The 15,364-nt window shown below is 32.2% G+C and overlaps 1 protein-coding gene across 1 annotated transcript in view; it reads left to right on the forward strand.

Annotated features, from left to right (window-relative positions):
- Positions 1–15,364, forward strand: part of LOC111675994 (rho guanine nucleotide exchange factor 17) — a 57,410-nt gene that overhangs the window by 14,656 nt on the left and 27,390 nt on the right. Inside the window, exons 4-5 of the mRNA XM_046950271.1 lie at positions 3,102–5,716; positions 6,296–7,055. Coding sequence (XP_046806227.1) covers positions 3,102–5,716; positions 6,296–7,055 — 3,375 coding nt within the window. The remainder of the gene's footprint in view (positions 1–3,101; positions 5,717–6,295; positions 7,056–15,364) is intronic.

Below are 15,364 nucleotides of genomic sequence, written 5' to 3' on the forward strand. Positions count from 1 at the left end.
CTATAGTCTAGTCTATAGTCTAGTCTATAGTCTAGTCTATAGTCTAGTCTATAGTCTAGTCTATAGTCTAGTCTATAGTCTAGTCTATAGTCTAGTCTATAGACTATTATTCATTAGTCTATAGGATGGGAAAATTTTTATCAATAGTACAATGTATACTGTGGATAATAATCTATTTTATAGTCTTAGTTATAATCTAGACATTTCACTTAGTTTAAAACTAATCTTTAATCCCTTTACTCAATACTATACTCTAGTCCACATTCTTCTAGTCCATAGTTTGAATGGAACAGACTAGACATAGTCTTTGTTCTAAACTATTTTATATCCTGATTTAGTATGATCAATAGTTCTGGCTTGTGTCCTTTATCTGGAGCTAATCTAAAGATAGTACCAAAATCACTTCTACAAACTAGGCTGATGATTTCTTTATACTGTAGACTGAAGAAGAGCTGGCATCTTTTTGCAAAATATAATAAAATTTAACCAGTGATTATCATGGAAATTTGTTAAAATCACTTCATTATTCCATATACGTAGATAGTTTCCACAACACTAGACACTAAAAGCTTACAACTGAAATAATTCTTTAAAATATTTTGGCGATACAATATCTCAATAAAAATTGTAAGTTAAGTCCTTTTATAATTTTCTTTTAACTTACTTTTATATATGCTATATACATTTGTATACATATAATTTTGCTACTATACGTAATATTTCTTCGTGCAACAAATAAAAACAAATCACATTTTAAATCATACGTAAAAAATGTTCAGCTACTTCGTTTTCTTTAGTTTTTCCTATTCGCAGTCTAATAGGAAATCCATGAAATTTATCTAGTCTATACTTCCATTAAAATATATATACAACTACATACAAATACATTAAACTACATGTATCGTTGTATGAATATGTTCTCTATAAGTATAAGTATGTATGTTTATATTCTGATAACTGTCTGTTGTTTGGTCTGTCTATATGTTCATTTATATGCTAAAAAGTCTAAGAAACATCACAAAAAAGAAGAAAAAAAATAATAAAAAATTGTTTGTGTTTTCATTTTTTCGCTAAACGCGTGTGTGTTTATATATAAATATGAAAATGCACAGAGCCACATGTGTATGTATGTAAATATTATATATATAGAATTATATACATATACATATACATATACATATAAAGTACATACTCTCGTACCTACGTATTTATGTAGAGAAAATACGTACGTATTTATATTTTAGTGTTATAAATCTATATTTAATACATATACGCTTGATGCTGCCTGCTGCTACATTTTTTCTTGTTTTTCTTTTTTCTATTTAGTATATGTTTTTGCTCTCATTTTTACTCATTGTATTAAGTTAACTAATAGAGCATTTATACGGGTTGGTGTGTTTGTAAATGTATGAATATGCATTTCTACATTTCATTTTATGGGAGAACAGCATTTTACAACAAGAAGCCAATTTTTTTCTGTGTATGTTTTGTTAAGTTGTAATAATAAAATGAGTTTTTATTTATATTATTAAACTTTTGCACAGTGGAGTGCTGCTAGCAAATTTTTACTCTAAAATAAAGCAAAATAACGAGATTATAGATATATTGATATATGGTTTAGTCTATAATCTAGACTGGACTATTTTACAGTTTAGACTATATTCTAATCTTTTGTGTAGTATATAGTCAGAAGAGTAATCTAGTTTATAGTTTAGCAAGTAATCTATTCAATAGTCTTAAGTCGAGTCTATAGTCTAGTCTAGCCTCGTCTAGTCTATTGTCTAACTAAAGTCTAGTCTATAGTCTGGTCTATATTCTAGTCTATAGTCTAGTCTATAGTCTAGTCTATAGTCTAGTCTATAGTCTAGTCTATAGTCTAGTCTATATTCTAGTCTATAGTCTAGTCTATAGTCTAGTCTATAGTCTAGTCTATAGTCTAGTCTATAGTCTAGTCTATAGTCTAGTCTATAGTCTAGTCTATAGTCTAGTCTATAGTCTAGTCTATAGTCTAGTCTATAGTCTAGTCTATAGTCTAGTCTATAGTCTAGTATTTAATCTAGTCTTTAGTCTACTCTATTCTATATTCTAGTCTACTGTATAGTCTTTAGTTTAGTCTTTTGTAGTCTATAGTCTATTATATAGTCTAGTTGTTGCTTTAGTCTAATAAATAGTCCAGTATTTTGTCTAGTTTATAGTCTAGTCAATAGTCTATTATATAGTCTTTTCTGAATTGTAGTCGATAGTCTAGTCTACAGTGTAGTCTACAGTATAGTTTATGATCAAGTTTTTAGTTTATACTATAGTCTATAGTATGGTTTATGATCTAGCCTATAGTCTAGTCTATTAGGCTGTAATCTGTAATTCGGAATATAGTCCATATTAAGAACTATTTTTTTAAATAAATAAACAAGAATTATACTAACAATTTTCTACATTTCATCCTACTGTGCATAACACAAAAACAAATTGTGGCCGTATTATCGAATATTAACACAAAAGAAAATTCAAAACATTTTTTAAATGTTTTTTTGACCCATTACCGTTTAAAGAAAAAACAGCTGAAAGAAAAACATGGGAAATTAGAATATACCAAAGATGAGTGTGCGAGTACAAGTAATTTCTAGTTACGTACGGCATCGTGCCATATAAAAAACCTCAATAATGTTTAGATTATGTTAAAATAGATTGTTATTTGTTTTCCGTTTTAAATATTGCGATATTTGCTTCTAAACAAAAAGTTTTAATATTTTTTGTTTTGCTGTTTTTTTTTTTTTTTGATATGAATATAAAGAAAAGATAAATTAGAGGAAAAACTAGTAAATGGGAAATATATAATAGAATAAATAAATTTTAAGCGTAACAAGATCGAGAGATTCATGAAGTGTTTTTGCAAGAAATGAGAGTAATTAATTAAAATGAGGGAGAAAATATTGAGAATAATGATCATACAAATTGATGGAAAAAAACATAAAATTGGAAAATTTATTGATGAAATCAACATATACAGTTGTTGCGTTTTCTCAAATACTTTTAAATTTTTTTGATTGTTTTTTTTTTTTTTTGTTTTTGCTAAATAATATTTATTTTCATCTTCCTTATAGATCACTATGGAAAAACGACGTAATACTTTGGATCGTTTTCAACGTTTGGCATTTGGTCGAAAATCATCGGCCAATACAAACACCGCCAATAGTGCTAGCGATTCCACAGCAGCCAGCGGTTCAACGAAAAATCGCAAGTCTTCGGAAAAAACTGAAAAACTACGAGAATTGACCGAATTGTTAAGGGTGGGAGGAAATCGCTCTTCACCCACACCACCTCCAGTACCACCACCACGTAAACCCCGTTCCGGCATGCAGTCAGCTTCACATAGTTCTGAAACAACGGATGTGAGTGATCACTTAGCGGGCACACCACCGACGTCATTATTGGTGCCATCACCATCGACGTCGACAGCAGCAGAAACTTCTGTACACGACGATGGTTTGCTGTCATTTATGTCGTCTAACAGCGATGATATATTGCCTATGGATCAAGAAGAACATGCCAACAACAGCACCTCAAAATCTTCAAGCAATTTACAAAAGTCAGATGAGGGAGCGGAGTACAAGGGTCGCGTACAATTAAAAGTAAACAATACACAAGATTCCAAGCACACAACAGCTACCACAGCCACATCAATGACACCAACCACCTCACCGCTCTCCTCTCCCACCATCAAAACAAACGCCAGTCTCTCCAATTTGGATTTGCTGATACAAAAACAACTACGAGAAAAATCAAAATCCCCTCCTCCACCACCACCACCACCGCCGTTTCCACATTCTAGCAGAAAAGAGCATGCTGCTGCTTGTGCTGCTTCTGGCGATGAGATCGATGGTGATTTGGAATTTAATGATTCGCTATGTAGTACGCATATTGCAACGAAACTAGACAAACCAGAATCGCGCACGGTTATAGGCTCCTATTGTCAGAAGGGCATACCATTTCGTTCGGCTTCATTTTCGGCTATCGACTACGCGGCGGGTAAATACAAGAAATCTGCCCTAAGTGCTTTAAGAGATCGTTTAAGGCGTGAAAAGGCTGTAGAATCTACCAGTCCTACCAGTTCCATATTCAACAGTGTTGTAGATAACCTCACCTGGCCACGTAAAAAACTGGAGGAAGAGGAAACAAAAGAAAACCCGGAAGCCATTGAGGCTGACACCAAACCTAAACCAGATTGGATTTATATTCCCCTAAAAGAGAAATCAGAACTCAGTATTAATTTGTGTTATGGTCAGGATAAGGCCTTGGAGGATGTTATGGAGTCTCCCGATTTAATACCTGAAGAAGAGGTATTTATGGCCGATACCATACAAGAAGTACCTGATAAAATGGAGGCAGCTTGTGTGGCCACCATGGTGGCGGCTCATGCAAAAATGGAATCTCTAACCGATACCATACAATCGGATAACGATTACATTATAGATGAATCACAAGTTCCCATAACAGTGGAATCTAAAGATCTGCAAGAAGCTAAATCGGATAGTTTAGAGGAAACCGCAGAGGAAGAGGTAAAACCTTTAATAAATCCTCTAAATGACATATTTGAACCCAATCTGGCCACTCTAATGGAGGAACAAATACCTTTGGAATCTCCACCGGATAATTTTCTGCAGACTGCCACTACTTGCCTTATCCCAGTACCGGTTTATGAGTGTGCAGCCCAAGAATGGGGTTTGGAAAATCCCCCACAGGAATGGGTGGAGGCTACTCCAGAAAAATTTGATGTGATACCTGAAACCATACAACCCTTAATATCCCTGGATATTTGTCAAGTAGAAAATGCTGAAACTAAAAATCAAAATGAAATAGTGCCCACCATATCAGTGTCACGTTCATCCGATGAATTAGATGAAACTGCTATTTTACGTAAACAGCAAGACCGACAGACAGAAAGCATGGATACAGATTTAGATAATACCGTAGAAAGAAGACAGCCTTCTTTGGATACGACAGATGTTAAAAAACGTTATAGTCATGATGACATGGAGCTAATAAGTGAAAAGGTATCGTCTTTAGAAAACATACCCACACGTCATAGTGCTGATGAAAGACGCAAGGCTGATATGTCGAAACGGCGTAAGGGTATTTATATAGAAAATTGGCATGACCATGCAGAGGGTGAAATCACCGCCTCAGTACCCAAAACTTTGGCTTTAGATATAACCATAGCCAATCTGAATGCCATTAAACCAGATACTCCCGAAGATAATATTATGTATATAAACAGTCCCATAACTGATGACAATCGCACGCCCGCCTCTTTATATTCCTTCGATCTCAATACTCCCGAAGCTGAGTGTCAAAACTCACCGGTGTGGACTATCAAAAACCCCATTATGGGTAGTTTTAGCCTTCAGAGTTCAGAGGAAAAAGATGATATTCCATTAGCTTCGCCACCCGTCTCGTTAAGTACATCTCACATAAGTTTACCACGAAATAATAAAAGTTATCCTTATCTACGCACCGATTCGGTATCGGATAATGAAAGTGATCGTACACCACCACCTTCACGTGATCGTACCAGTCCTGCTTTAAGTGATTATGATTTTAAACGTTATTCCAAGCGTCCGCTGCGAGGGCCATATGGCCAGATGTTGGAGGCGGAAATGAAGAAACCCAACAAAATGCATTTTGAAGAGATTTTAGAGGATCTAAGGGAGTCAGATGTGTAAGTACCATTTTGAAAATTTAGTTCAGTTCTAGTTCAGTTCTAGTTCAGTTCTAGTTCAGTTCTAGTTCAATTCTAGTTCAATTCTAGTTCAATTCTAGTTCAGTTCTAGTTCAGTTCTAGTTCAGTTCTAGTTCAGTTCTAGTTCAGTTCTAGTTCAGTTCTAGTTCTGTTCTAGTTTAGTTCTATTTCAGTTCTAGTTCATTTCTAGTTCTATTTTGATTTATTTCATTTTTCAGTAGTACTTCCATATCGATTATTTAAATTATAACCTTCAGATAATATAAATTTTGGAAAAATCCATTTTATTCACACAAACATTTTAAAATTGTAACATAAATTTTCTCAGAATCACACATTATACTCCGCTTTAATTTTAAAAACATAATCAAAGAAAATTATCATGACACTAATGTTGAGCAATGAAAGAAGCGGAAACGTGCCACAATTATGTTTATTTACTCAATACTAATTATTACTACTAATTTGAATTACATGTGTCTTTTAACACTTTTATAGCTTTTACTTTGTTGTTATTATTATTATTTTCATTTATTTTTCCGTTTCATTTTTTCACAGTTCCATACAACCGAGGCGCCAGCGTTCTATACATGATGACGCAGGTGGTCGTAGTAATGTGCCCCACTATTCCAATTCGATGCGTGTGCGTAAAACAACGAATAACACATATTTGCCAGTACCACAACATACGCGTGCCGCCTCAACACCTTCGCAAATTGAAAATATAAGCAGTAGCGGCAGTAGAAGTGGCGCCTCTAGCACTGAACACTACGATGATGATGATGCGATTATCAAAGTTAAACCGTTAGAGAAAAAATGTCAAAGTACTTTGGATACCACAACCATTGGCAGAGATGATATACTAACTGCAACAACAACACCCGTTGCAGTGGCAACAACTGTAGCCACATCGCCAACGACAACAACTAAAGCTGGAAAATCATCTAAAAATGCAATACTATTGCAACGCGAACAAAAACGAGCTTCTTCTGAAGCCCCCATCTCAAAGACGCACAGTAAACGCAGTCAATCTATGAGCAGCACTGAAAAACCAACTACAGCACATTTACAACATGTTCATCAACAAAAACGCAGTCTAGACGTTACAAATAGCAATAAAACAAATAAAAATAATCACAGTAATAATGCAACAACAGGCCACAAAGCTGCTGGAACAGTATCAGGACAAACAAGTAATACAACTTCGTCGTCATCGTCATCGACCACAAATATCCTGCCCACGCCTGAATTGTTGGCTCAGCTGTTAAAAGGTTCCAGTGAAAAATTACTCTCGGAACAACGTCAGCAAATGTATGCGGTAAGTTGTTGTTTCTTTATTTAGTTTTTTTTCCTTCTGTTATTGTGGAGATAAATACTACATCCCTGCAAAGTTTTACAACATACATAATTATTGTGCAAAATATTTTTCTGTGTGTGTATAGAAGATAAAATTTTAAATCAATTCAATAGGTAACGCAACAAATTTTTTCGTTTAAACAAGGGAAGGATCCTAAATATTTTTATTTAATTATTTATGAATATTATAAAATGTGTGCAACTGAAATCCATAGAAATTATAACAAGTAAGAGTGTTATATTCGGCTATGCCGAATCTTTTATACCCACCATCGTTTTTTATGGGGACATTATAGGTAAATTAAGGCTCGATCCACATAAAATTAGGTTAAGAGTTTTTGACTGGCAAGAAACTTAATTAAGTCGAAAGAAACTTAGTTAAGGGTCTTAAAGTATTTTCTGATAGGGACCTTATGTTAGGGTTATGGTCAATTAAGGCCTGTTCCACATACATTTTGGTAAAGAGATTTTGGCTTGTGAAAAACTTCTGTGAAATTTCATCGCTATACTCGTATTTTTAAGGCAGTAATGAGCGTTAAAGTAGTTTTATGGAGGGGACCTTATATGGGGGGTAGGGTCAATTATAGACCGTTCCACATAAAATTTGATGGAAAGGTTTTGGTTCCTAAGATACATACTTATGTCAAATTTCTTCGCTATATTAGTATTTTTACGCCCATAATTAACATTAAAGTCGTTTTCTGATCCACATAAAATTTGGTAAATTTTGACTTGTATAAATCTTACTTCTGTGTAATTTCATTGCTATAGTCCGATTTTTAAGCCAGTAATGAGCATTAAAAAAGTTTATGGGGGGACTTCTTATGGGGGGTAGGGTCAACTATGGACCGATCCACATAAAATTTGGTAGAGAGATATTGCCTAGTATAAAACTTATTTCTGGGAAATTTGGTAAAGAGATTTTGGCTAGTATAAACTTACTTCTGTTAAATTTCATCGCTTTAGTCGTATTTTTAAGCAAGTAATGAGCTTTATAGTAATTTTATGGAGGGTCTTTATATGAGGGCTAGGGTCAATTATGGACCGATCCACATACAATTTCATAAAGATTTTTGGCTGGTAAGATACTTCCTTATATCAAATTTCATCGCTATATTCGTTTGTTTAAGCCAGTAATGAGTGTTAAAGTCATTTTCTGAAGGGGACGTTATATGGGGGGTAGGGTCAATTATCGACCGATATACATAAACTTTGGTTTTGAGATATTGGCTTGCATAAAACTTATGTGTGTCGAATTTCATCGCTATATTCCCATTTTTAAGCCAGTAATGAGCGTTAAAGTCATTTTCTGAAGGGGACCTTATATGGGGGGTAGGGTCAATTATGGACCGATCCACATAAAATTTCATAGAGAGGTTTTGACTAGTAAAAAACTTACTTATGTCAAATTTCATCGCTATACTTGTATTTTTAAGCGAGTAATGAGCGTTAAAGTCATTTTCTGAAGGGGACGTTATATGGGGGGTAGGGTCAATTATGGACCGATATACATAAAATTTGGTTGAGAGATATTGACTTGCATGAAACTTATGTGTGTCGAATTTTATCGCTATATTCCCATTTTTAAGCCAGTAATCAGCTATTTAGTGATTTTCTAAAGGGGACCTTATATGGGGGGTAGCGCCAATTATGGTCCTATTTCCGCCATAATTCAAAAATATTTTTCAGACGTCAAAAAACTGACCTGTGCGAAATTTTGTGGTATTTGCATCATAAATAACGAATTTGTGAATATTTGAAGCTATTTATACAATATTCCGGGGGGTACAGTTGTATGGGGGCTTTGTGAAATCGTTGACCGATTTTGAATCATAAGTGGATTTTGATTTTCAAGACATTTTCTGAAGAGTAGTCTGTAGGGGGTCTATGGTCAAATAAGGCCCAATCATTTTGAAAATAAGTTGTATGATTTATCGTTCTATAAAACAAGGTTCTGCAGATTTTTGTTGACATAATAAAATATTTAACGTAATCATGAGCCTAAAGACCCGATTCGGGAGGTACGATTGCATGGGGGCTAGGCGAAATAATGGACCGATTTCAACCATTCAAAACGACTTAGAAAGTGATTCTGAGCTGATTCGTATACTTTAAGGTTGGTCAAGGGGTGTAAAGATATCAGTACAAACGCATAATACCCTTACCACTATAATGGTGTGAGGTATAAAAGTAAAGTACTCATACAAAATACGAACATGGGCTTCCTGTTCGTTAGTTCGCTGTCTAAATCACAGAAAAGCTATTTCATTTTAGTGTGTGTGTGTGTTGCAGTGAGCAAATAGAACGACGAAATTCGAAAAGAAGTCCTTACTTATGATAGTACTTGGTACTTTCCCAGACTATAGAGCTCTTCACCGCGAGTTCATATTCGTAAGTGGCAGGGACATCTAGTTAGTTAGTTAGTTAGTTAGTTGGTTAGTTAGTTAGTTAGTTAGTTAGTTAGTTAGTTAGTTAGTTAGTTAGTTAGTTAGTTAGTTAGTTAGTTAGTTAGTTAGTTAGTTATTTATTTAGTTATTTAGTTGTTTAGTTGTTTAGTTGTTTAGTTATTTAGTTATTTAGTTATTTAGTTATTTAGTTATTTAGTTATTTAGTTATTTAGTTATTTAGTTATTTAGTTATTTAGTTATTTAGTTATTTAGTTATTTAGTTATTTAGTTATTTAGTTATTTAGTTATTTAGTTATTTAGTTATTTAGTTATTTAGTTATTTTAGTTATTTAGTTAATTATTTAGTAGTTTTAGTTATTTAGTTATTTAGTTATTTAGTTATTTAGTTATTTAGTTATTTAGTTATTTAGTTATTTAGTTATTTAGTTATTTAGTTATTTAGTTATTTAGTTATTTAGTTATTTAGTTATTTAGTTATTTAGTTATTTAGTTATTTAGTTATTTAGTTATTTAGTTATTTAGTTATTTAGTTATTTAGTTATTTAGTTATTTAGTTATTTAGTTATTTAGTTATTTAGTTATTTAGTTATTTAGTTATTTAGTTATTTAGTTATTTTGTTATTTAGTTATTTAGTTATTTAGTTATTTAGTTATTTAGTTATTTAGTTATTTAGTTATTTAGTTATTTAGTTATTTAGTTATTTAGTTATTTAGTTATTTAGTATATTAGTTATTTAGTTATTTAGTTATTTAGTTATTTAGTTATTTAGTTATTTAGTTATTTAGTTATTTAGTTATTTAGTTATTTAGTTAGTTATTTAGTTATTTAGTTATTTAGTTATTTAGTTATTTAGTTATTTAGTTATTTAGTTATTTAGTTATTTAGTTATTTAGTTATTTAGTTATTTAGTTATTTAGTTAGTTAGTTAGTTAGTTAGTTAGTTAGTTAGTTAGTTAGTTAGTTAGTTAGTTAGTTAGTTAGTTAGTTAGTTAGTTAGTTAGTTAGTTAGCTAGTTAGTTAGTTAGTTAGTTAGTTAGTTATTTATTTAGTTAGTTAGTTAGTTAGTTAGTTAGGTAGTTAGTTAGTTCGTTAGTTAGTTGGTTATTTCCAAGAAGTGTTACTTCCCATCCAATTATCAGTTTCAAGTGAAGTAACTGGTACACAAGAAAATATCTATAGAAAGCCTACAGACAATTATAATAAAGCATATAAGACACTACGCACTTCTGTCTGGAGACAAAATATCGACCAGCAACAGGTTTAGTATTTTTGTTGTTTGAATGGATTTTGTTACAATTCTATTTAAAAGTTTTCTGCTTCTGGATTTGAATGAATGAAAGCACATATAAAAGTATTGAACAGTGATGGTAAAATGACGGTTATAAAAAGTACTTAGGTAACCAACGATTTTATGTATAGTATAGTACATCAATACGTATTTTAGTATCATGGCTTCACTTTTATAATATCATCTAGTAAATTTAGAAACTTGTTACCCAATTTTGGAGTATTTTGACTGAGTCAGCCTTAACTACTTTAACTGACAAAACAAAAGTATATTCAAGAAATACTTGCCTAAATCCCAGTTCTAGATAAGTGTATATAATACAAGTAAACCAAAATTTTGTAAATTCTCTTGCAATACCTTTTTGAATTAATGGTACTTTTCATGTCTTGTGCCTAGTAAATGTACAAAAAAAAGTACAAAATAATTTTTTATTCTCAAAACAAAACTAACTATACATAATTTCGTAACTCTTTTTTTCTCATTATTGTAATTCATGCGTGTATATTTAATCCCGTGGTTCTGTTACTTTCAACCCCATAAATTATTTGTTGCTTTTGTGTTTTTTTACGTATGAATGGTGGCTATGTGCAATATCTACAGCAATTTGAATCAGACAATAACTACATGGTATGTGTAAATATTCATATAGATACAAACATATCTTCATACATGAAAGAGATTTAAACAACAAGAGATTGTTGTTTAAATCTCTTTCGTTTTGATATTCCAATAATTGTAATTGTTTTTTTTTTCTTATTCACTGAAGATTCTACGCAATTTTCTATTAGTTACGCATGTTTTTTCATCTTATTTATATTTATTTTGTTTTGCACTCTATTGTTTTGTGTGTTTCTTTATTGTGCCGCATGTATGTATGTATGTATGTGAGCATTTACAAATGTATTGACCCATTATAAACAAGATTTTTATAACAATTATTTCTTTCGATTTTTTTAATTATAGTTTTTATTTTTCATTTACATCTTTAAAATTATGGGTCCTCTATATTTGTATTTTAAATACATACCCAATAGTACTCATACGTCTGCAATTGTTTTGTTTTTCTTTTTGGCCAAAAGGGAGCATTGTTTTGTTGGTAATGAAGAAGAGAAAGAGAGTTTATTCATAATTTTCTTAAAGAATCTCAGAGTGTCTAAGTGAGTGTATTTTTTTACATACAAGGCCACTGAGTGCCATTCTCAATGCTATACCTTAATAGTTGTTTTTAATTTGTTTTCCTGTCTCGGTTCTCTAAATCACTGCGGTAAACTGGGTTTGTGCAAATGTTTGCAATAATACAATTGATATACAAAGTTTTTCAGCCAATTTTGTGAACTGAACAGTTCTAGTTTAGTTCTAGTTCAGTTCTAGTTCAGTTCTAGTTCTAGTTCAGTTCTAGTTTAGTTCTAGTTCAGTTCTAGTTCAGTTCTAGTTCAGTTCTAGTTCAGTTCTAGTTCAGTTCTAGTTCAGTTCTAGTTCAGTTCTAGTTCAGTTCTAGTTCAGTTCTAGTTCAGTTCTAGTTCAGTTTTAGTTCAGTTCTAGTTCAGTTCTAGTTCAGTTCTAGTTCAGTTCTAGTTCAGTTCTAGTTCAGTTCTAGTTCAGTTCTAGTTCAGTTCTAGTTCAGTTCTAGTTCAGTTCTAGTTCAGTTCTAGTTCAGTTCTAGTTCAGTTCTAGTTCAGTTCTAGTTCAGTTCTAGTTCAGTTCTAGTTCAGTTCTAGTTCAGTTCTAGTTCAGTTCTAGTTCAGTTCTAGTTCAGTTCTAGTTCAGTTCTAGTTCAGTTCTAGTTCAGTTCTAGTTCAGTTCTAGTTCAGTTCTAGTTCAGTTTTAGTTCTGTTCTAGTTCTGTTCTAGTTCTGTTCTAGTTCTGTTCTAGTTCTGTTCTAGTTCTGTTCTAGTTCTGTTTTAGTTCTGTTCTAGTTCTGTTCTAGTTCTGTTCTAGTTCTGTTCTAGTTCTGTTCTAGTTCTGTTCTAGTTCTGTTCTAGTTCAGTTCTAGTTCAGTTCTAGTTCAGTTCTAGTTCTGTTCTAGTTCTGTTTTAGTTCTGTTCTAGTTCTGTTCTAGTTCTGTTCTAGTTCTGTTCTAGTTCTGTTCTAGTTCAGTTCTAGTTCTGTTCTAGTTCTGTTCTAGTTCTGTTCTAGTTCTGTTCTAGGTTTGTTCTAGTTCTGTTCTAGTTCTGTTCTAGTTCGGTTCTAGTTCTGTTTTAGTTCTGTTCTAGTTCTGTTCTAGTTCAGTTCCAGTTCAGTTCTTGTTCAGTTCTAGTTCAATTCTAGTTCTGTTCTAGTTTAGCTCTAGTTCTATTCTAGTTCAGTTCTAGTTCTGTTCTAGTTCAGTTCTAGTTCAGTTGTAGTTCAGTTGTAGTTCGGTTCTAGTTCTGTTCTAGTTCAGTTCTAGTTCAGTTCTAGTTCAGTTCTATTTCAGTTCTAGTTCAGTTCTAGTTCAGTTCTAGTTCAGTTCTAGTTCAGTTCTAGTTCAGTTCTAGTTCAGTTCTAGTTCAGTTCTAGTTCAGTTCTAGTTCAGTTCTAGTTCAGTTCTAGTTCAGTTCTAGTTCAGTTCTAGTTCAGTTCTAGTTCAGTTCTAGTTCAGTTCTAGTTCAGTTCTAGTTCAGTTCTAGTTCAGTTCTAGTTCAGTTCTAGTTCAGTTCTAGTTCAGTTCTAGTTCAGTTCTAGTTCAGTTTTAGTTCTGTTCTAGTTCTGTTCTATTTCTGTTCTAGTGCTGTTCTAGTTCTGTTCTAGTTCTGTTCTAGTTCTAGTTCTGTTCTAGTTCAGTTCTAGTTCAGTTCTAGTTCAGTTCTAGTTCAGTTCTAGTTCAGTTCTAGTTCAGTTCTAGTTCAGTTCTAGTTCAGTTCTAGTTCAGTTCTAGTTCAGTTCTAGTTCAGTTCTAGTTCAGTTCTAGTTCAGTTCTAGTTCAGTTCTAGTTCAGTTCTAGTTCTGTTCTAGTTCTGTTCTAGTTCAGTTCTAGTTCAATTCTAGTTCAGTTCTAGTTCTGTTCTAGTTCTGTTCTAGGTCTGTTCTAGTTCTGTTCTAGTTCTGTTCTAGTTCTGTTCTAGTTCTGTTCTAGTTCTGTTCTAGTTTAGCTCTAGTTCTATTCTAGTTCTGTTCTAGTTGTGTTCTTGTTCTGTTCTGTTCTGTTCTAGTTCTGTTCTAGTTCAGTTTTAGTTCAGTTCTATGTTAGTTCTAGTTCAGTTGGTTAAGCTTTTACGATGTAGTTATAAACTAGTCGATCTTGACTGGCTTAATAATAATTCTTTTCATATTATTTATATTATTTTATATTTTTGACATTAAATTTTTATTTGGAAATTTTTTATGGGCGTGAGAGATTATATTTGCTACTTTCTCAGTTTTACTTGAAGTATAAATACAATTCTTTCTCTTATATTTCAACTGTTTTAGGGAGTAAAATTAGCTTTTGTTTAAATTGATTTTATTAAAAAAAATTAAGTGGTTGGTTCTTAAGCTTTATAATAAAGCTTTGGAGTAAAAGCTTTTTGAATCATTGTGCCGGTATTTTAAAATGATTTATTTATGTAAATAATATTTATTACCTAAATATTACCTGTCAAGACAAATAATTATATATTAATTTGTTCTACCTTTCCATAATTATATCAACTTATAAGTGATAAAAAATATGTTACATACTAATTATTTCGATAACAGTCTACAAGATTTCTTTTGTTTTACAAAAAATCCAATTAGAAAAAAAATTACATCGAACTTTCGACAAATTTTATTGAACAATTCGCCAAATTGCAACATTTGTTCACACACAATTAAATACTACCACTCGACTCATAACAAACACAACGAATTTCTTATAGACCCCAGATACAAGAAATATCTCTACATGAAATTTTTTTAGACCATTACGTAAATAAACAAAATATACACATACAAATCGAAGGACAGACAGCGAAAGCTAAACAAACAAATAAAAACAAAAATAACCAAACCGAATGAACAAAGAAAGAACCCAACAAAAAGCTAAGTGCCACATGCAATTTACCACTTGTCGAATGCAAATATCAATCCAACCAAAAATCGAAACGAAAGAGAACATAATGAAGTATTTACATCAAAAAGCTATAATAGAGCATCATGTGCCATGGCAAAACAGAGTGGGGAGAGTGACACTGAAATATAAGCACAATATACACGGATTGAACGAATCGACGGATATAGCAGAAAATCTAAAAGAAAACTGTTGCTATTACTCAGGCTAACAACTAAAAGTACTTGAGAACACATGTAACAAATGGAGAGTAGTGGCTGGTGATGATGAGAGACATGTTAAAGAGTATAGTAAGGGTAACGAAAGCGCATGTAGGAAGATTACTTAAATATAAGAGATTTTATTTGTAACAACAGGGATGCCAAATGTTTTGTATTAATATTTTTACGAGTATACCCAGCTTTCAACAGTTCAGCTGTAGTTGAAGTTTAGTTCTTGTTCAGTTCACTTTAGATTACTTTAGATCTTGTTCAGTTTTAGTTCAGTTTTAGTTCAGTTCTATTTTCTAGTTCAGTTCTAGTTCAGTTCTAGTTCAGTTCTATTTTGGTTCTAGTTCAGTTCTAGT

This window comes from Lucilia cuprina, chromosome 4 (assembly GCF_022045245.1).
Source record: "Lucilia cuprina isolate Lc7/37 chromosome 4, ASM2204524v1, whole genome shotgun sequence".
Lineage (NCBI taxonomy): Eukaryota > Metazoa > Arthropoda > Insecta > Diptera > Calliphoridae > Lucilia > Lucilia cuprina.